We start from the raw sequence: 20,795 nt of genomic DNA on the forward strand, positions 1-20,795 counted from the left end.
GAGCTTTGGAATCGTCACAGTCGTGTCAGTGGTTTTTAGTGTAGATAATAACGTGTGGTGAACTATCCTAGATATATACAGTAGTCGTCGGCGAAAAGTCGTTGGATCATGACGGTAAGGATTACATCTTAAACTATAAAATTGTCCATGAAGCATTCTAAGGCCTTGTCTGTGCTTTACCGGCAAGTTATTTACACAGCTAGCAAGGGAGTACAGTAAATGAAATATTTAGCTAGCTAGCTAGGAGCTAGCTACCTAAATATTTCATTTAAACACAAGCCTCGGTACACAGTGGAACAATGTTGTGTTTTCTTCCACAGACGCACGAATTTTTCGTTGATATGACATGCGAGGGTTGTTCTGGTGCAGTCACCCGCGTCCTTAAAAAACTGGGCAAGTTGACTTTTTTTTTTTTTTTTGCTGATAATCCATCGAATCATAGATAAACGCCTCGATTAATTGAGGACATTTGTACCAATTAGTCTCTTCTTGTTTTGTAATGAGGTGATATAAGTGGGAATAATTACATTGCGGGAACGTATTGCCTTTATCTGTAGTGTTCTATGAAATGCATATTTACGGATTGATCTATTATTACATCACCTCTGAGTTTTGAATTCTCTCTCTCTCTCTCTCTCTCCCTCTCCCTCTCTGTCTCTCTTCAATAGATGTCAAATTTGACATTGATCTGCCTAACAAGAAGGTATTTATAGAGTCTGACAAGGACACTGATGTTCTTCTGGAAACATTGAAGAAGACTGGGAAAACGGTCAACTACATTGGTCCAAAATAATGTTTAGTGTAACTAAAAGGTAGATACACACACACACACACACACACACACACACATATCTGACAGCTAAAGGTATGTAGGGGACAATGAAAGATTACTTTTGTATGATCAGTGTCTCTAAATTTCCTACATGCTACGATAAGACACATTTAGACTTGTATAAGTTTTCCTTGCTACTGAATTACATCGAGTCCATTTTGATCTGCAGTAATCATTTAGAACTCCTCTGTAACACTTACCTACGGAGCGTCGGAGCTGAAGTATAGCACAGTGAGACACATCAGCACTTTTCACTAGCGCTTTTGCTTTACTTCCCTATTGACATCTGTTTGTTTGTTTAACAGGCTATGGCTGCTGCTAGCTGGACAGATGGAGGAGGCTGTTCTCTGGTTTCCACAACACTTTAGAAGAGAAACTAACTGTGCCATGTCTTCGGGGACCACTGGAAGGATTTGTTGTTTTGTTTCACTGTCCGAGTGTAAACGTCTCCTTTAAATGAGATATGAACGTAAATTGGTGTCATAATTATTCACCCCCTATAATCAGTGTGTCGCCTAAACTTTTTCTTTTTCTTAGAAGAATGCTTTTTGCAAAGAAGACAAGTTAATCGAACACTTGTTAGACCTGTATAGTCGTAATTATGTTTGCCTTTACCGAATTTTGAAACAAAAAAAAATTAAAGATTCGTCATCTGCATGGTTTTTATTCATTTATTTAAACACGCACGCGCACACACACACACACACACACACACACAAAATCAGTCAAAACATGCTGACAGCACCAGACCTGAGGAGACACTCAATAAAAATAAGAAAAGGAATAGCACAGCAGATTATTAAAAAAACAACATTTATAACCTTTTCTCAGGTGGGAACCCGAAGGCTACTGCTTTTATAGCATCTGTTACACATTAATACATGAACTGGGTCTAAAGTCTAAATGTGAGGAGAAGGGTCAGAACATCACTTGACAGGCTAGCAACCGTTAAGCCCCTTTAGAATACTTCATAGTGTGAAATGGTGAATCATTTTTCAAGTACCCTTTACCTGCCAGAAGGGGGCAGTGTTTTCCTGTGCTTTGATTTGAAACCCTTAGCATTCATATGGTCTGGTAAGGTCTGACTGCCCAGTAAACTGCTTGAAATATGAAGAAATGAACACTGATTTTCTCTGACACTTTTCATACCACATGAGGGAGAAACATTTTAATCATAGACCTTCCAAAGAATACAATTTAAAATGATGAGACACTACTCCAGACAAAACCCTGTTAATTGCTCAGAGTACAAGCCCATATAATCTGCTTTTTTTCAGTGTGGGTAGAAACACTGACTCGGTCCAAATTACCGAGATTAAAAATTTAGAATATGCGCGTGTATGAATGAACCCGTCATGGAAATTAAACTAAAACTCCCTGAAAGATATGTCTCAACCTGAAGCCACCGACACTACAGAAGCATACAGAAGGGCGGTACAGACAACGAATGCAGTGAACACAGCCTGAATCCCATCTCAGGGATGAACAGCGCTGGACACAGTCAGAGCGTTAACACAAAATGCAGTTCAAGTGACGTAAGCTCAGACTGTGATGCATGTAGAATAGATTTTGGAGACATTTCTGCGTCAGGTAGATCTGGAAAACATGGAGTGGTCACATCTATATCTATATTAGAATTCTGTACATGTATCACATCAAAACATGTACAAAGAAAGGGAAGCTTATTGCATCACACAGCTTAAGCATGCTGCAAATCTGTAAGCATTGATGCCAATGTTCATGTTAATGAAACTAAATTATTTAACTGTATGTCTTGCAATACATTTTATCTATTATTCACACCTGAAACTCAGATGTCTAGTGTTAGCTGCAGGCGTTTCTCACATAATCTTCTTCACTGAAAAGATGTTAAGGTACAGAGCTGCTACAATAGGCACCTCTGTCCTCTTGGTTAAAGCTGGTGTTGCATAGACTATACACTGTCAAAAGCATGCAGCTTGTCATGTTTGCTTTTTTACTTTTGAAATGCTTGTTGGAAGTCAAGGAAGTCCGAATACAAAAACACTCAAAGATACTGCCGGCAGTATCAAGATACAGTGGATTCTCTGTTGGCTTTTTTAGGATGGAATGTCTCAAACACAAAAAGGGAGACACAAAATGACGTTCGGCCAAAGGGGCGTCAGTAAAGCAAAAGAGACCCCCTCGCTGGTTCTGTCGGCCATTTCATGCCACAGAGGAAAAACAGAGACCCCACAGACTTCATTGCTGTCATCCATATTCCTGATCTTTTTCCCTACGGTCCTACCGTTTTTCCGAAACAAAGGGTCCATGTTACGGATGAAGCGTAGCATTTTCATCATAATGAATCCCTGTTAAAGCAGTTACCAGTATCAACCAGTATGAAAGCAGTCCCTAAGAATGCTCTAGCCAAATTCAGGATATTAAGACAGGCCCAAAGATGTTTTTTTTTGTTTGTTTGTTTTTTTTTTTTAAATCAGTTAATGAGTTTGGCTTACATCTCTCTGTCCTCTGAGTGAGCAGAAGGTTGTGGTCTTGGTGAAATGCAATAAAACAATTCCATTTGGTATGTCTGTACGTTGACAGGTGAGGATGATTGGGTGCAAGTCAAGCAATGGACTGCGCACGCTCTGATTACCCAGGACAAACACATATCCAGAGGTTTTTTTGTCCCCTTCACACCTTGTTTAACCAAACAGCATTTAACAGGACTGGAAATCATGATGTTTGTTTGAGTTTCATTCTGACACGCAAATACCCTTAATGCATGTGCAGATTTGGTGATGTTAACCTTATTTTAGATTATTCTATCGAGAAAACAGAGGTGTGGAGGTGTTCTATTCTCTGTTTGGTTGTGGTGCAAGGGCAAAACAGTTTGGTGAAACAAGCTTCAGGTCATAAGTGGTGTCATTGCATAATACAATAGTCCAATAGTCCAGTCTCTTTGTATCTTGTACACACTTAAAACTATTAATATTATGTCTCCTTAATTAATTTTTTTTTTTTGCTATTCTATTGTTATTTATTACTGTTGTCGCTGCAACTGTCAAAGAGCCCGAAACCTAAGAATTTTACTCTCGTAAAGGTGTAGAATGAGCCGTAACGATTAAAGGAAACTTGAATCAGTAGTGTCGCAGGTGGGCCTCAGTTCACACGTAAGCTGGCTGCAATTTTCATTTTCTGTTTGAATAAATGAGAAAAGATCTGACGTGTTCAGACGTTTAAATCTGATGAACTGATTGTGAAGTTTGGCCGTTGGCTGAGACGGGCGTTCAGTGCAGTGCAGCTCAGAGATCTGAGTCTGAATGAAATAAAAAGTACTGAATGCCATTTTGCGTTTGGCATGCTTTGGCTTTAACACGTCGAGGCATATGCATCTTCAAACAAAACAAAACAAAACAACACGCACAAAAAAAAAACAAAAAAAAAAAAAAGTCTGTCGGGCATTGGTAAAGCCTTTCTCTGCTCTTTTAAGGGTGTGAAAGTACTTTGACAGAAACTGTGTCCTGGGAGCTCCCTTTGCCCAAAATGTCAACCTGAATTTGGTCACAAATAAAAATGGACAAGAATCCAGCCAGCAAATAGAATGTTTTGTGTCTTAGAAAAGGGCCAGCGGACCGAAAAGCGTGCGGAATAGAAAAATGGATGACCGTGTGTGTATGTGTGGCAGATAGATAGATGGGAACAGATAGTGAAGGCTACATAGCTCAACACAACCCAGAATTGCTTGTTTAGACTACCACCTTTTCAGCGCTGGATCCTTGAAAAGGCCAGGGCAGACACACGCAGACAAAGCATAACACACCCTGGCTTCTTTCAGACACCCTCATAGTACCATCGTACCGTCTACCACCACGGCATCAGGATCAAGGTTCAGTGTCTCTCATGTAAACGTCTGAAAATCTAGAGAGAACACGTGAAAAGTGCTTGGACGCCCATATTAAACTCCAACTCAAATACAAACTGAGCTGACTCATCAACCACTGGACCAACCAGACCTAATAAGGCCACATCTTTAGCATGCTCAGGACATGCAACTTCTGTTGTCCTCTTTTTATATATATACGCTGATTAAATGATTCAGTTATTTCCCAACCAACCAGTTAACAGCCTCTGATAAGCAACTGCTTTGAGAAGAACAGTATCCTTACTTGTTACTTACATGAAAATGACCTGGGCTGGTAGTAGCAGTAGTTACAGTTTGACATGGTTTTTGAATGAGGATGATGTCGTAGCTAATCATTTTATCTGGGCTGTGCCGCCAGGTCAGAATTTGTGCTGGGTGTGTTAAATTAGGTTTGAATAAAAGACAGTGGGAAATCTGAGATTGCCGGTTCGCTGTTTAGAAAGTTTTTTCCCGTGAAAAGACTGATTTTGCCAGCGTCCTGCTGAAATCTAGTGCAAACAAGATGAAAAAATGCACAGGTGAAACTACTGCTAAGAGGCAAAAAAAAAGAGCTGCTTTTTTTTTTTTTTTTAAGTGCACAAAGCGTACAAGACATTTACCAGACTGGCATTCCATGCAAGTAGAGACAAGAAAGACCATGCAAGCTGACCCCCCCCCCCCCCCCCCCCCCCCCCCCCGCCCAAAAAAAAGAGCTTTCCCAAAAAACAAAACAAAACAAAAAAAAACCCAAAACAAAAAAAAGACAGAGCTCCACTGAACTCCATATCAGACTGATAGTCTAGTACTGATTACATGATACGACTCTTGACCAAGATTCTCCCTTGAACTCTGCAAAAGACGTGTAAAGGAAATACGTTTAGCTTTCCTAAAGACACACAGAACCAAATGACCACAGACACAGAAACATACGAATCTGCCATAACTACCCGAATCATGTTTTAAAATAACAGTTCATGACTAAGATTACTAAGATTACTAGAAAACAATGAGAAATCAGCTTTAAACCTGCAAAATGACTGCACTGCCGTATTGGAGATTGTTGATAGTCAGTTTCTCCACCATATCATCTCAAATAATGGAAATATGTAATATTATTCTGTTATTGCATGTCTCAAGATGAAATTACTGAGATTGTAACCCAAGGGCATGATGGTGTAGGTTATTTAACACATATGTTAGTGTCACTGTCAATCAGTCTGATCAAAATTCTGCTTTTTGTTTCAGGATTTGTCCTCTTTGGTTTCAGTTCTACAAGCAAGGTTACATCCATATCAAGTTTTTTTTTTTTTTCTTTTTCTCTTTTTTTTTAAAAATTCACAGCAAACTAGCTCATCTCTTGTCCATGTGCCTAATATTTTTTCCCGCTGTAATCTAATCTTTTTTTCCAGTCATAAACCCAGAACTTAATCCACCACCCCCCCTCCCAACATGCATGCCAATTCAGCTTCAGCCCTGCCACAAATTCTATGACTCAAACTTCATTTATCCGTAACTATGAAAACTACACTGTATCAGTAATGCAATTCAAATGCGGCGCTTTGTAATTTAATTCCTTAAACGTGAACCAAAATGTGATTTGTACAAAGTTTGCCTGAAATGTCCTTCACATTTGGCTCATCTCTGTTTCATGTCTGGGTCCTCACAGGGCTGTGGCCAGAACAGCGTGTACAGGCAGTGTGTGCTGTGCTTCAGGCCTGACACACGTCTGCACCACAGTGCCTGGATCATCCCACTGCAGGCAGACTGAGTGTTTTTTTGTTTTTTTTTTGTCTGGTTTTTTTTTTTCACTGCCTGCGAGAAATTTCACTTTGCTTTTAACCCGACTGAACGGAAATATACCACTGAACTGAACTGCTGAAAACGTATAGTCCCCTTCGTTCACCCTCACCATTCATGTGCCAGTGTAGCTCTACGGCTGTCCGTCTATCTTGGTGTGTTTCCTGGATGGGTTCTTTGTAATGTTGTTTCAGGCATTCTCACTGTAAGGAAAGGAAGGATGGGCCATTTCTTTTGAAAACATACATCCTGCTTAAGGAGCCTTTTTCATTGTTGTTGTTGTTGTTTAATTTTTTTTTTTTTTTTTGCAAACATGGCCTCCACTGCAGACTGAGTTCCTTTTAATGAGACAATAATCTCTCCCTCCTCCCCACATGCAGGATAATGAGGTCAGGTGCTGCTCCTGGTAAACAGCATTAGAGGGATTTCGGAGAGGGCTGTCTGGAGACGTCCTCCTCTCTCCGTGAATCATCTTTTCCGCTCTTGTGTGGTCACTGACTGTCACGTTATACAGCCAGCTGTGCTAATGCTAACGGCTAACTCTGATGTAGTTTTACTTGAATGAGGTAAACTTTTCTATCGCAACCACAGACAAACGTGTTCTGTTGTCCCTGCTTAGATATCCCACTTCTCTTCGGTAATGAACTCTAAAAGCAAACTGTGTGATATATCTGGAAACTCTCAAGGGGGGTTAAATTGAAAAACGACCGTGTATTAGCTTTGAATGATAACAGAAAAGACTGACAAGCAAACTTTTTGCTGGTTAATCGAAAAGAGACATGGCATCATTGCTCTGTTTATGTGTCTATGAACTGTAAATCCATCTCTTAAGTCAGAAATAAAGTTATAATTTATTCCAGTCCGAGTGCTGATGTTATTTGCTGTTGCAGGATTTGGTGTGTACAGAGCTAATGTGGAGCCAAAACAGGAACCCAGGCTGAAAAGAGGCCTTATGCCGCTTAGGATGTGAAGCTTTTATGTGCCAATGGAACTTTATTGAGGAAGAGGTGCTGAAAAAACCTTCCTGTCTCTTGGATGATGCAGAGTCAAACTATTTTCACCCCCCCAACCAGAGGTATTTCCCGTAACCAAGGGAAGGAATTACCTCTAAACAGATCATCAACCATACTTGAGTGATGTAATGAATTTTGAAACAAATACAGGACGTTTTAATCGAAATATTGGCTTTATTTCAGGAGATGGAATTTCATTGGTTTATTTCTTTTTTTTCTATACTGAGCGTTCTTTTTTTCTTTTTTTTTTTTAAATGTTCATTTCAAATTGAAAATAAATTCAGTAAATTAAGGAAATGGATTCAGTAAATGAATGGAGTGAAAAGCAATTTATTTCCTGTAAACCTTCCATCTTTTTTATATGCACGGATTTAATTTCGATTCATTTCCAATCCTTTTTTTTTTTGTTGTTGTTTTGTTTGTTTTTTCTTCCGGACGTTTTGGGAGGCAAACCTAAATTGGCCTCCCGCCTGGTCGGGAGCATCAGAACAGAATCGGAGCCAAAAACTCACCGCCCCTCGTTTGTGCTCTCTAGAAGGCAGCAGGTACACAAGGCTTCTAATTGTAATTAGACGGTAATTTCCAGGCTACCTGTGATTCTGTGAGGGCTTGTTCTCTTCCAGAGACAGCGCCACGTCTGCAGACTCTGAAACTCAGCGTAATTACATAGCCTCCACAGCCCTGCTCTGAGTCTGACTCGAAGTGTCGGCGGCAGCCAGAATGGAAAATGCCACGTCGCATAGCAGCTGGGGTTTTTTTTTTTTTCCCAGCCTTGTCTCATCCAGATGTTTCTCTCTTTACTTGTCTGCATGCACGCTCTCTGGAAGAACAGACATTACCAGTCAATCTCCGAGAGGCAATCCGTACCGCGTATCACATGGGCAGGCTGCTTGAGACGTCTCTGAAGTGGCTGAGATGTTTATTTTAGTCTGTTGTTCTCTCTGTGGCCCAGGGACCAGAGAGAAAAAAAAAAGAGGAAATATCCAGTACACTAAGACTGACCAATGGAATTTCAATCTGGCCTGAAGTCTGTATAGGATCCAACCATTTCACATTCTCTTTTTAATATCGTTCATGCCAGAGGTGAAGTATGTGCCACATTTTAAACTTCACATCAGACTCTGGTCGCACGCAAAGTCTCTTTCTTAACATCACATTTTCCTTCACCTTAACACTTTAGAATAGGTTTTCTCAATGTTGAGCGACAGGACACTATCACTGAACACATCTCACTGTATCCCAAGCCTGTGTGGAAGAGTCCTGTTGAATTCATGTTGGATTCATTTGTCTGCATATTCGATAACCTTCATTTGTTCTTTTTTTAACTGTTGTTCTTTTTTTTTTCTTTTCTTTTCAAGTTGTTGTGCGGATTTGCGTAGAGTTTGGATGAGTCATGGGCTTCATGAGTTCACAGACAAAGCAAGTCTGACGTGGACAAACGGCTGTTGGAAATTCAATGGATGTGGGCTCCACACAGTGTTCAAAAAATTTGTGATGACAATGAAAATCATAGCCAGTTACTTCGCAGTTATCAAGCAATTAACAATCTAGAATGTTCACACTGGTTATATTTCTCAATAAATGGCCCCCCGTCAACAGAAAATCAAAAGTGCTTTCAGTGTCGTTTAGTTTTCAGTGTCGTTTAGGTAATTTTTTTTTTACTTTATATCGTGAGGCAGGCTTGGGTGTGTTCTGATGTGGCCGACCTTTTACAGAAAAGAGCCTGATAAAACAGCTTGCCTAAACATGCGTGATTTTTGCACGGCTTGACATTTTACTAAGGGCTACAAAAAAAAAAACCTGACCTGAAGCTATGAACATGTCTGCATGTGACACGCTATAGACTGTACAAATATCACACTTCAGAAACAGACTTGTCTTGTGTTTGTTCAGGTCATAGACAGCAGTTAACTCTTTACTGAAATAACCCTCTTATATCATCAGGTAAATCAGAGTTTCCATAGCATTACTGGGTTTTTCGGGGGGGGGGTTTAACGTCCTTTTTAACTCTCTATGATCTCTATGAGTTTTCTTTCCGAATCCTGTGACCAACAAGAGGAAAAAATACTCGACTGCAAGTTAGACCAAATCTTATAGAAATGATCTAAAAAGACACCACATCAGAGAAGGAGAGAGAGAGAGAGAGAGAGAGAGAGAGAAGGAGAGAGAGAAGAAACCATTCCAGTCTCAGTCCAGACCTTGTTTTGTGAGGCATATAGAGTTAACTCTGGGACGTCCCACCCAAAAGGGAACAGGAGAGGGGTGGGGGGAGGTTGAGCGGACCTGCCCACTGCAAATGTCTTCTGTGTGAACTTGTGTTGCTGTTAGATAGATACAGACCTCCGCACCAGCTGACTTCTCCTTTGGCTTCACTGTGTGGCAAACAGAAGGTAAGAGATGTGCCTGTTCCATCCTCTACCGTTAGCAAAATCTTTGTACAGAGCTGTCTGGAACGATCAAAGCCAGGTTTTTCCACTTGAAACAAGTATCTGAAAATGTCTTTTTGGTCTACACTTTGGATTCTTTGTTTTCCAAGGATGTTCACAAAGATCTCTCATACAAAAGACTTTTTTTAAAAAAAAAAAAAAAAGAGAATCGTTTCACTTTAACTTGGTTTTAGAAAAGAATTAATTAATGAATTTACTCAATCTTAACCAAAGCTAGACAGAATGTTCATTATTTTACTATGTCTGTCATATTCTTGTGGACTGCAGGTGGGTTTTTTTTTTCTTTTTTTTTATTGGACAATGGAAACATCTTTATTCCTCTAGTCACAAAAGACACTGAGACCCAGACGAAAGAGGCACAAAAACAGATTGCTCGTCAGAAGCAGCAGATAACAGCACAGGCATTTACCATAACACTCTATTTTTTTTTTCTCTTGAGCGCCACAATGTTCATGCATTGTGTGCCACATAGGCAACAGGAGGGGTGAACGGAGAGAAAGACGGGGGCGGGGGATGTGTGTGTGGGGGGTGGGGGGGGGGTGGAAAAGAGGGCTACAAAGCCTGAGAGCGTCCATTCTCAAACAGACCCCTCCCCTTCTCAATTACTCCCATCTAAAGGAATGCACGTTTCTATGGCGATATCCACCAGCTGCTGGTTGGTGTGTTAGTATAGTACAGATGTCTGTTCTCTTCACAAATAAGAGGTGCAAACTACTTTGCATTGCAGCTGTCAAATCTGCTGCTGCTCTGATTTACATAGGCGTAGTCGGGCTGTAAAAAAAAAAAACATTTCCTGGTCTTAAGAGGAAAAAACTCGGCGATATGTCAAAGAAAATATATATTAAGGTGACTCAGACTGGGTAATGAGACTCATATTTCCATAAACATCTTAGTAATTCTAGGGTTTGGTACAGATTTGAGATTCCAGAGGGTAACAAACAAGGCTTACTGAAATCCAGTTAAAGACGTTTCAGAGCCTTGGTGAAGGGTAACAGTTTTAATCTGGTTTTGCATCTGTATGGGAGAGGCCTCTATGTAAAATAAAGACTATGAGGCTTTCAGTGCTTAAGAAAATACTGTTTTGTAAGAGCTAAGGATACAAGAGGACCATAGCAATTTGTGAACTGAAAGGCACCTTTAAAAACAGACTAATCTTGAACAGAACTGTGCTCTTGCCCAGATGGCATCAGCTCCCTCCAATTGGGTGACACTGACTTGTGAATCGAAATGTTAAGTTTGCTCTTAACATGCGACAGAGGTACCGACTGCCACATTGGTAAACATCTCACCGTCTACCTTTATGACTTGCACAGTGCGAAGAGAGTGGGCTTCAGGAGCGCAGAGAGAGAGAGAGAAGCAGAAACAGACAGAGAAAAGAGAGAGAGAGAGAGATAGAGAGATAGAGAGAGAGAGGTTTGATTTATCATTCCCTTGAGGCAAGAGAGACCTGTGATCCAAGCCAGTCACGTGGCATAAAATATAAAGTCGCACTGATGCATCCGCTCAGTTCCTTGGTGACCGAATGACTGGTGGAGCTAAACTGAAAACCGAATCTCTGATGTCAAAAATGGAAATGAAAAATGAATAAAAATGAGTAATTAGATAGATAGATAGATAGATAGATAGATAGATAGATAGATAGATAGATAGATAGATAGATAGATAGATAGATAGATAGATAGATAGACAGACAGACTGTAGTGTAGTTTCTGTATTCTATGTGAGGACAGAACAATCAGTAGAAAGTAAACATATTTAACAAATCACACAGTATGGATTTGTGTCAATCCTCTTCTAAGCTGTTTCCCCGACTAGCCTCTTTTTTTCACCATGTGCCATAGCGTAGTTTAAGCATTCTTTTCACAGTCAAAACGTTTGTTTTCCACTTAGTTTGCATTCATGGACCTTATACGTGCACGCGACAGTTATTACACCCTTTGGAAAAAACCTGAGGAAGAGCAAAACGTAGCTTGCAGAAAATTAACTGTGGGGTTTAAATTTCGAACAGAGCAGGAGGGGTTGGAGGAGGCGACGTCCAAAGGTCAGATGGCCGTAAGCTCAGGTTTCACGGATTCCTCCGCTCAATTGCTTTCTTCTGACTCACTTTTGTCTGGCTCGGCGCCCCCCCCCCCCCCCGGTATGAATAGCCCATGTGTATCAGGAGCAGTCTTTTGTGCAAGGGATCAAATGACAGCATGTGACCCCCGTCGTACCTGCTTGTTTTGATCCTTTGAAAGGCTGAGGTTTGGTTGTTACAAACTAAATCCTAAACAACAGCATGAGGAAACGTTCCGGTCCAGCCTGACATAGAAACGTGTGACGTTTGAACGACACTCATCAAGGTTCCAAGTATTTGTCAAGTTTGCATATGTGCAGAAATTAAAGTCACCACATTCATAGGACGACAAAGAAGTTTTCCAATTATTATGTTTTTGTTTGTTTGTTTTTTGATCAGTTAGTATCATTTTAGTTTGCATGTCAGTGGGTTGACGCCTTGTTTCCCTACATTATCTTTCATTGCAGTTTTGAGTGAGAACGAAAGCTGTTTTTCTGCTTACTGCTAAACACTGCACAGATGCGAGGCAGTAATTGCCCAGTAGTGGACAGGTGGCTGTGTGGAGGAGTTTGGTTTTGACGCTCAGAGGCTTCCTGCCCCATAAATCAACCCCATCTGCCTTCCTCTGGGGCCAGGATCGCCTTGGCTCTGTTTATAACCACCAGCTTTTATTGAGGGGGTTTGGACACCGTGTGAACCACTGGACTACAGCAAATATCAACACAGTGTCTGACATTTAAGGACATTTTCATTTAATTATCTATTTATAATTTAACCAAATTTACAAAGAGGACAGAGAGCATATTTTCACTGACGCTGTCACTTTGACAGAATGACACAGCTTTTTCACAGAGTCGCGCTCTCTTCTTATTCCAGACTTTTCTGCCACCTGTTGTGTCACTCCTGACAAGCAGAAAGGATCCCCTAATCCTGACTCCTTTCTGGGGGGAAAAAAAGCCTCTTTGAAAATGGCGAGCAGTGGGCTCCTGTGTTCCTTAGTTTACACCCTAAAGCTTGCTTACCTAACCAACCTCTAAATCAAATACTGCATCTTAAAGGCATCCTTTATGAGACTCACTTCCCCTCATTTCAGCACTGTTTGATTATGAGCACAACCTTCCAAATTAAACAACTTGTTTTCGCTCTAATGTCAGTCAGTCTTCTTAACTGATTGACTTTTGCTTCGTTTGACATAATAAGCAAAATGTGAATATACAAAAAAAGAGAAAAAAAAGGGGGAGGGAGATGGTGTGGAAAAGGCCAGAGTGTGCTTCCAAGGCCCACAGGTCCTTTAACCAGAGACAGTTTAAACAGCTTTTCCAAAGTTCCCAGTGAAATAACACCTTCGAATTTTTTTTTTTTTTTTTTGCCTCACGGATGAGAAAGAAGATTCCTTGTGTGCCACGTCTGAGGATGTCAACGTTTGCAACATCTGCCAGGTCCTCTGTATTTTTCCACGTCCAAGTCCATCAGACACCGGCCAGCTGACTTCAGCTCTTGATTTTGGTGGTTGTTTTTTTTTCTTCCTCGGCCAATGAAAACAGGCTGAAGGGGAAAGGGAGCTGGCGGGGCTTGGCATGGTTGTCAGGACGATGTCCCCGGCCAGTCTGGCAGCTGTTGCTGCTGCTGTGTTCACATCCTCCAGCCGCAGGAGAAGAACACAGTCATGCCACATCGGCACGGCAACAAGTGTTTAAATTACAAAATTATTAGTCAAGGCACAAAATGTTGTTTTTTGTTTTAAATCATCACTTTAAACCATTTCAGCGTTCCCAACAGAAATGGATCTTTTTTTTTTTTTTAATGGCTTTGGCAGATGCGATTTTTTTCCCCCTTTTTTGCTCCTCTACTCAAAGTGATTCTTCACTAAAAACAGCATCTAGTGCAGACTCCTCTTCTAATTCCTCTTCTGCTCAATCACTAGCCATGCACATGTGCAAAGCCTAAAGTCTGAACTTGGCCAGACATGGAAACAGTACTCTGACATACTCAAGGACATAACGTTGATCTAAGTCAGTTCAGTCTTAATATGCCTTAAGCGGAGGTTTAGGAATTCCTTGCACCCTTGCTGTTATCCAAAGGAGCTGCCATGTAGTTGGTGAGCAAATTGTGAGTGGTTCAGCAGTTTCAAGGAGCCCATAAATTCCTAAAAGTCCATTATTGCACAGCCAATTATGAGTTCTCCGACAACGCGTCATAATCCCTCTTCAAAATTCAACGATGCATAACATCACCCTTTACAGCATGAGCAGAGGAAAATATAATCTGATGCCAAACACAGAAGGCCTTTCCCAAAGGGAACATTTCATAAGAATGTGTCTTACCCTTTACCACAGCCTCTGTATTTTTATAGAGCACTATAAGTAAATTTATCCGTGTTTCTGTAACTCTTATGAGTGTTCGTACTGTCCTGCAATGATTGAGTACAGGACAATATAAACACTATAAGTCAATTAAACTCTATTAGAGTTCTTTTAACATTGATGAGACTGCAGTTGGTGGGTGCTTGCGAATGAATGCTCCCACTGAAAAGACGGCTTTGTTTGTGTTTCTTCCGTGAAACGAGTGGGAATTGTTTAGGAATTGCAGTGTGTAAAAGCTACTTCGCTAGCCCTTCTGCATGGATTTCTCAGGATATTGAATTGGACGAGCTTTGATCTCTGATGTCCTTTAGTGCATGTACAACTGTGTGACTGACAGCATCAACCCAGCAGCAGCCGTCTCTCTCAGCCCCTTTGAACACATTACGTCTGAGTGTTTATAGAGAATGACAGAGACGTCTTTGGTACAGAGATAAAAAAAAAACCTAAGTAGAATAGAGAGGAGAGGAAGAGAGAAAAGACACTTGAGTGTGGCCAACAACTGAAGGCTCTTATCGACCTGCGGGAAAAAGCAGCTTCATAAGGAGACTACATCACATCAAACCCTCTTCCTCTGAGCTCTCTCTCACACACAGAGAGAGAGAGAGAGAGAGAGAGAGAGAGGGAAGAACAAAGTTACTCAGAGCTCTTATCACATTCAGATGCTGTGTGTCTGGTTTCCCTGAAGATATGGATTGTGAGCAGTACCGTGCAGCACTAGCTTTAGCTTCTGTGGGGTTTGAGTCATCTGACAGATGAACACACAGAACCAGTCTCCAGGGTGGAAGTCAAAGCCTACAAAATCAACTAGCCTCAGCCAAGCTACTTACAGAACCACTGCAAGTGAGGTGATGTAGCATAGCATGACATCCCACATGTAAACCTGTGTAGTATTGATCCCTCTCTGCTGTCAGGCTTACAGTGCTTGGAATGGAAGAGAATGCCTAATCGACCTTTGTAACGGCATGTCTGCTCATGTGCCCGAGCTCTGTCTGTCTGTATCTCACACCTTTTTTTTTGACAGGTTTAAAACAGTGGCCTTGGGTAGTAATCCAGCAATATGGTGTTTACTCTGAGTTCAGGGTAAACGTCTTGGGTTTTGAGCACGTGAATGTGGATTTGATGGTGTGATGTGTGTTGCTTATAGTGGTTTTTTTTTTTTTTTTGTCATTCATATGAGATGTATGAGTGAAATGTTTCCCTGTAATTTTTTTTTGTCTTTCCAGATCCCAACATGAGGGTGTGGATCATCTTCCTGCTGTGCCTAGCTGGCAAAGCCCTGTCTGCTCCAGTAGGTTATCTACTTCCTGTCTGTGAGCCAGTGTATGTGTGTGTGTGGGAGGGTGTGGGAGGGTGTTAGGGGAGTATTTAATTAATCTAATAAACCACTTTCTCTAATGATGCTTCGGGTTCCCTCCCCTCTCTTCTTTACCTTCGTGAGACAAGAGAATGAAAATCGCGACTCGCAAATACTCGCAACATTCTTTACCGCTGAAAACTGCTGTGATTTCAATTTCGTTTTCGTTTTCATTTTTATTTTGACAGACTGAGGAAGAGCTTATTGTTGGGGAGGAGCCCGTTTTTGAGGAGGCAAGTATCATTTCATCAAAATAAAGATGACTGTTGAAATACTGCGGTTTGATGTCTCTCAGTGGCCAAAAATGTCCCCTAATTCTGAGCAGATGACTCTTCTTGCTCACATATGCAGCTTCCTGTTCCAGTTCCAAAGAGAACTCAAATCCACATCAGTTTGAAAACATAGATGGATATAAGCCATTATGTTTCATAACCTTCCAAAATATGTGCACAGATGTTGGTCATTATTGGGCATGGAGACAAAGTTCTTGGCTTACCCTGTCAAACATATACAGTAGGCTGTTAACTTCTACCACACGTTTTGTTTAAAGTGATCATCTGACAGCTGCTGCTTAGAGTTGAGCAAATACAGGCAGAGATGGCAAAAGTAAAAGTAGAAGTACTTTTGCTAAAAAAAAATTAGGTAGAGTTAAAATATCCCTCCTGAAAGATACTTAAGTAAGATTAAAATAGTCATTCACTTACATTTTACAAAAACGGTTGTCACTTTAACTCTACTTGGAGTACTTTTACTTTTGCCATCTCTGAACACAGGGAGCAAAGAAACTACAGGGGTGATGTTAAATCCCAGGCCGCCCAGGCCCTGTTTGTACACGACTTTTTATTGTTTCTTTTAATGGACCAGGCCACGGAAGTGGGTACCAACCCAGTCCAGGTGGAGACGGGCGAGTTTGATGAGGCCATCGAAGTCGTGGAGGATGTTATTGCTGAGAGTGAGTAGCACAGATCATAAAAATATCAACAAAAGTTTTACGTACACGTCATTATACATTTTCTAACTTTCTTCACAGACAATTTACCATTTAGAAGTTGGATGAAGCCTTTAGATGCTTAAGTTTTCTTCCGTGAAGAGATTTATTACCATAGATGAAGTTATCTAGGATGCAAATCGTGTTTAGAGCCCCTGGGCAGTGGTAGCGTTGTGAGCGACTGAGCAGATCAGACAGAGAGAACATGAGCATTTAATGACAGACTGTATTGAAGTTAAAAGTAGACAGCTATAATTATGTGTTCTACCCTGCTGTGGCATTAAAACACCCAGATGAGGTACCAGTCATGTAGCCACATGACGTGTTCGCAAACCACACCATATCTCAATTATAACAGCAGAATATCATCCAACCACAGAATTTGTCAAAAAAATTCTGGAGACAGTACAAAAGCAAAACAACGAAAGCCAAAAAACCCCCCCCCAAAAACTAAAATTTTGAGGTTTTGGTGCATTTTTAAAGCTTTGTTCTCCTTGTTCCTCTATCCACAGATCCCTGTCTGAACCATCACTGCAAGAAGGGAAAAGTGTGTGAGGTGGATGACAGCAACGCTCCCATGTGTGTGTGCCAGGATCCTCTCACATGTCCAGCTCCAGTCGGAGAGTTCGAGCACGTGAGTGTTTTTGCTTTCTGTTCAGTTCTCTCAGTAGACCAACACAAGCTGCACAGACCTCTTCCCTTTCAGCTCGTTGAAATATAACATCCAGCTTGAGACCACAAAAGATAGTACAATTTTGCATTTTAGGCACGGGAGTTTGGATACATATAACTTTTGATTAACATACATATTTAGTTCATCAGTGAAATGTCCACTCCTGAAATTGCACACATACACATACAATACTCTTTGATAAAGCTTGGCAAATAATATTGTACCATTGTTGTGTGGCATGGCTTTTCATGGGCGCATTCTTTTGTTTTACAGGTCTGTGGCACTGACAACAAGACCTATGACTCCTCCTGCCACTTCTTTGCCACCAAGTGTGCTTTGGAGGGTACCAAGAAGGGCCACAAACTGCACCTGGACTACATTGGACCTTGCAAATGTGAGTGCATGCTCATGCTGGAGAATCCTGCCTTGTGGGGAAAATCAATATCAACAGAATGTCTCGGATGTTTACTCTTGGAGAAGACCCAGCGTTTAAGCCACTCAGAATGTAAAGGACACCGAGTCCAAAACCGGTGGAAGCTTTAATAGTGCCGCGTGAGCTTCAGCCAGGGCGCCTTCCTGACGAGCCCCTGCAAGACTAGACAGTAGGGAACAGGCTCCGACTAGCCAGCGTAATGCCTCTCCACAAGGCGGGAAGAATCCCCATTCCGTCACTCTCTCATCCTCTGTCTGTCTATCAGTATCTTGGGTATTTAAGGCTAACATAGTTTGGATGGGGTTCATTTTCTATCTGAAATGTCCCAGAACGACAGTCTGCCTCACAGCGTCAACAAAACAAAATGCTATCGCAACAGAGCTGCGTTAGCGCATGTCGGTTATATGTAGTTTATAGTAAGTAGCCAGAGGGCTGGGTAGGTCAAATGACACAAACAGAAAGTCGAACTAAAAATCGATTCAATAAACTATCTACTACTACACTAGCAGTACACTTACGTAGCTAGATGTCCTAACAGTACACTTACGTAGGTAGATGTCTGTTTATCATCGATTCAAAAAGGGGTTTTACTGCAGTGGTATGATGTACTATTGTAACACATGAACTTGGGCCAGACTTATAAATTACAGCGTGAATGAAATGTTTGTGACACACAGTAATCCCCGCCTGCCTGGAGAGCGAGCTGAAGGAGTTCCCCCTGCGCATGCGGGACTGGCTGAAGAACGTTCTGGTCACCCTGTACGAGCGCGACGAGGACAACAACCTGCTCACCGAGAAGCAGAAACTCAGGGTGAGTATAAATGATCGCCATGGTTACGCATAGAACTCCTCCCACCCTTATGCCTATATATTATAGTCACTAAATATAGGAAAGAGCATCGAAAGTTAAACAGTTCTGACTATAAGAGACTTTTTTCATAGAGAGGTTTTTATTGACCATAAAAAATGTCGAATAAAAGTAAACAATACCTCGATTAAAGTTAGGTTAGCTGAGAAAAAACCCCATCACTTTACATTTGGAATCCTGTGTACCTGTGCATTAACCCAAGCGACACACCGGAACTCCTGTGTGAGTTGTACCTGGTGCTCTGTCTCTTGCTATTGATGCTGGAGTGCAGTCTAACAAAACCACCCCAACCAAAGTTACATACCTCCATTTGGTGTTATTACATAACCACATAGTTATTAATGATACCTAGTACAAAGAATGGGTCAAAAAAGTATCAGTATGTTTAGTTCACATTGCGCTGTTGTGTCAGAGGGTTTTGTCTGCATTCGGTTACAAACTCAATACCACCGTGTTTGCCTCACAGGTGAAGAAGATCTACGAGAATGAGAAGAGACTGCAGGCTGGAGACCACTCTCTGGACCTGCTGGCCCTGGACTTTGAGAAGAACTACAACATGTACATCTTCCCCGTGCACTGGCAGTTCGGCCAGCTGGATCAGCACCCCGTCGACGGGTACGTGATCTCTTCAAAGAGTTCCATTCATGACTGTTGTTTTCTGCTTCCACATCAAGTGCCTTCACATGACTTGTAAAGCATACTGTTTTTTTTCCTGTTTATGCACAAAGCAGAAACCAACATATTTTTTTTAACTCTGGTTAAGTGCAGGCAGCACCTCTGTTTTTAGCACACTTAACATTGTGCTTTCATGCAAATTAAACCATTTTTAGTGGCTTTTGCTTTTTTGAGGTTTGTGCTTTTTGTATATATATATATACATACACACACATATGCATACATATACATACACACATATAGACCCATGTAATTGAGGGTGTATGTTTGTGTGGTGGCCCAGGTTCCTGTCCCACACCGAGCTGGCCCCACTGCGCGCTCCCCTCATCCCAATGGAGCACTGCACCACCAACTTCTTTGAGCAGTGTGACGCTGACAACGACAAATACATCGCCCTGGAGGAGTGGGCCAGCTGCTTCGGCATCAAAGACCGTGAGTGTTTTACACAGTTATCCAACCGAGCATCGTCTGAGACGATTCATAAGTCATAAAAAAGTTTGAAAAGGAAACGCATGTGGAGCATGTCTTGGCTAACGGTTGTTTTGTTTTTTTTTTGTTGTTCTGTTTTCAGAGGACGTCGACAAGGACCTTGTCATCTAAGCCAAGTTTCTTTCTCTTGACACCCCCTAGTTATGATTGGGCTACGGTGCTAACCTTTAAATTAAAATCACAGCAATGGTGCTAATTGCAGTTTCTAACAAAGCACATATACCACTAGGATTTGAAATGTTAAGAAAATATACGCAGTTCACACTTATCGTCAGAAAAAGTGACTGAATGCTTCCAATTCTGTTTTTTTTTCTTTTTTTTAAACCTTCTTTGTGCAAAAAAGGGAGGCCAGTTGAAGAGGTTATGGAGAGAAGAGGTTAATCTGTGCTAGGAGGTGGCAAAGGACACGCTAGACTTTGTGTGTTGGAAAGCTTTTGAAGATGGAGTTACAAAGAAAAAAAAAAGGATAAATATATTTTTTAAAAGAATCAGGGCTTGAATTTAATGTCAGTTGGGATTTTCACAAGGACACAAAACATGTAAAAACAAAATAAAATTTTCAAATAAATGCTCACTTTGCTTGCTTTAAAAAAAATGTTTAGTGTTGCACTCTTTGGTGGTGGGTCCCCTCTTTGTTTTATTCGATAACTTTAGTTAGACATGGAAAAAAAGCCTCTTTAAATTTGAGCCCTGTACTGAGAGTTTGTTTTTATTTGCCTGTCATTTCATGTAACAAATAAGAAGAAAACACTGAGTGTATTAACATTTGAACAATAAAAGGAAATATTATTTGAACTCGATGAGGGAAAGAATCTCGCAGGATGAGAATTTTTTTTCGACTCTAACATGTTCACTTACATATTCAGTATTTGCCACAATGTGAGCATTATTGAAAATCTTTACATGAATAAAAGCTACTGAAATTTACAAACCCAAACTCTG

The 20,795-nt window shown here is 41.0% G+C and overlaps 2 protein-coding genes across 2 annotated transcripts; both read left to right on the forward strand.

Moving 5' to 3' along the window:
- atox1 (antioxidant 1 copper chaperone) lies at nt 1-1,489 on the forward strand. Its single transcript, XM_030766347.1, has 4 exons — nt 1-114; nt 321-393; nt 669-812; nt 1,138-1,489. The coding sequence occupies exons 1-3, from the start codon at nt 109-111 to the stop codon at nt 791-793; spliced, it is 204 nt and encodes a 67-aa protein (XP_030622207.1). The 5' UTR covers nt 1-108; the 3' UTR covers nt 794-812; nt 1,138-1,489.
- Nucleotides 1,490-9,823: 8,334 nt separating this feature from the next.
- sparc (secreted protein, acidic, cysteine-rich (osteonectin)) lies at nt 9,824-20,769 on the forward strand. Its single transcript, XM_030794417.1, has 10 exons — nt 9,824-9,897; nt 15,597-15,661; nt 15,916-15,960; nt 16,592-16,679; nt 17,228-17,349; nt 17,662-17,782; nt 18,499-18,632; nt 19,156-19,304; nt 19,648-19,796; nt 19,936-20,769. The coding sequence occupies exons 2-10, from the start codon at nt 15,605-15,607 to the stop codon at nt 19,962-19,964; spliced, it is 894 nt and encodes a 297-aa protein (XP_030650277.1). The 5' UTR covers nt 9,824-9,897; nt 15,597-15,604; the 3' UTR covers nt 19,965-20,769.
- Nucleotides 20,770-20,795: the final 26 nt, after the last annotated feature.

Source organism: Chanos chanos, chromosome 2 (assembly GCF_902362185.1).
Source record: "Chanos chanos chromosome 2, fChaCha1.1, whole genome shotgun sequence".
Classification (NCBI taxonomy): Eukaryota; Metazoa; Chordata; class Actinopteri; order Gonorynchiformes; family Chanidae; genus Chanos; species Chanos chanos.

Coding starts and splice junctions, on each gene's coding strand:
- sparc (XM_030794417.1), top strand. CDS start 15,605: ATGAGGGTGTGGATCATCTTCCTGCTGTGCCTAGCTGGCAAAGCCCTG. Junction 15,662..15,915: donor GCAAAGCCCTGTCTGCTCCA/GTAGGTTATCTA, acceptor TTATTTTGACAG/ACTGAGGAAGAGCTTATTGT. Junction 17,350..17,661: donor CAGTCGGAGAGTTCGAGCAC/GTGAGTGTTTTT, acceptor TTTGTTTTACAG/GTCTGTGGCACTGACAACAA.
- atox1 (XM_030766347.1), top strand. Junction 394..668: donor CCGCGTCCTTAAAAAACTGG/GCAAGTTGACTT, acceptor TCTCTTCAATAG/ATGTCAAATTTGACATTGAT.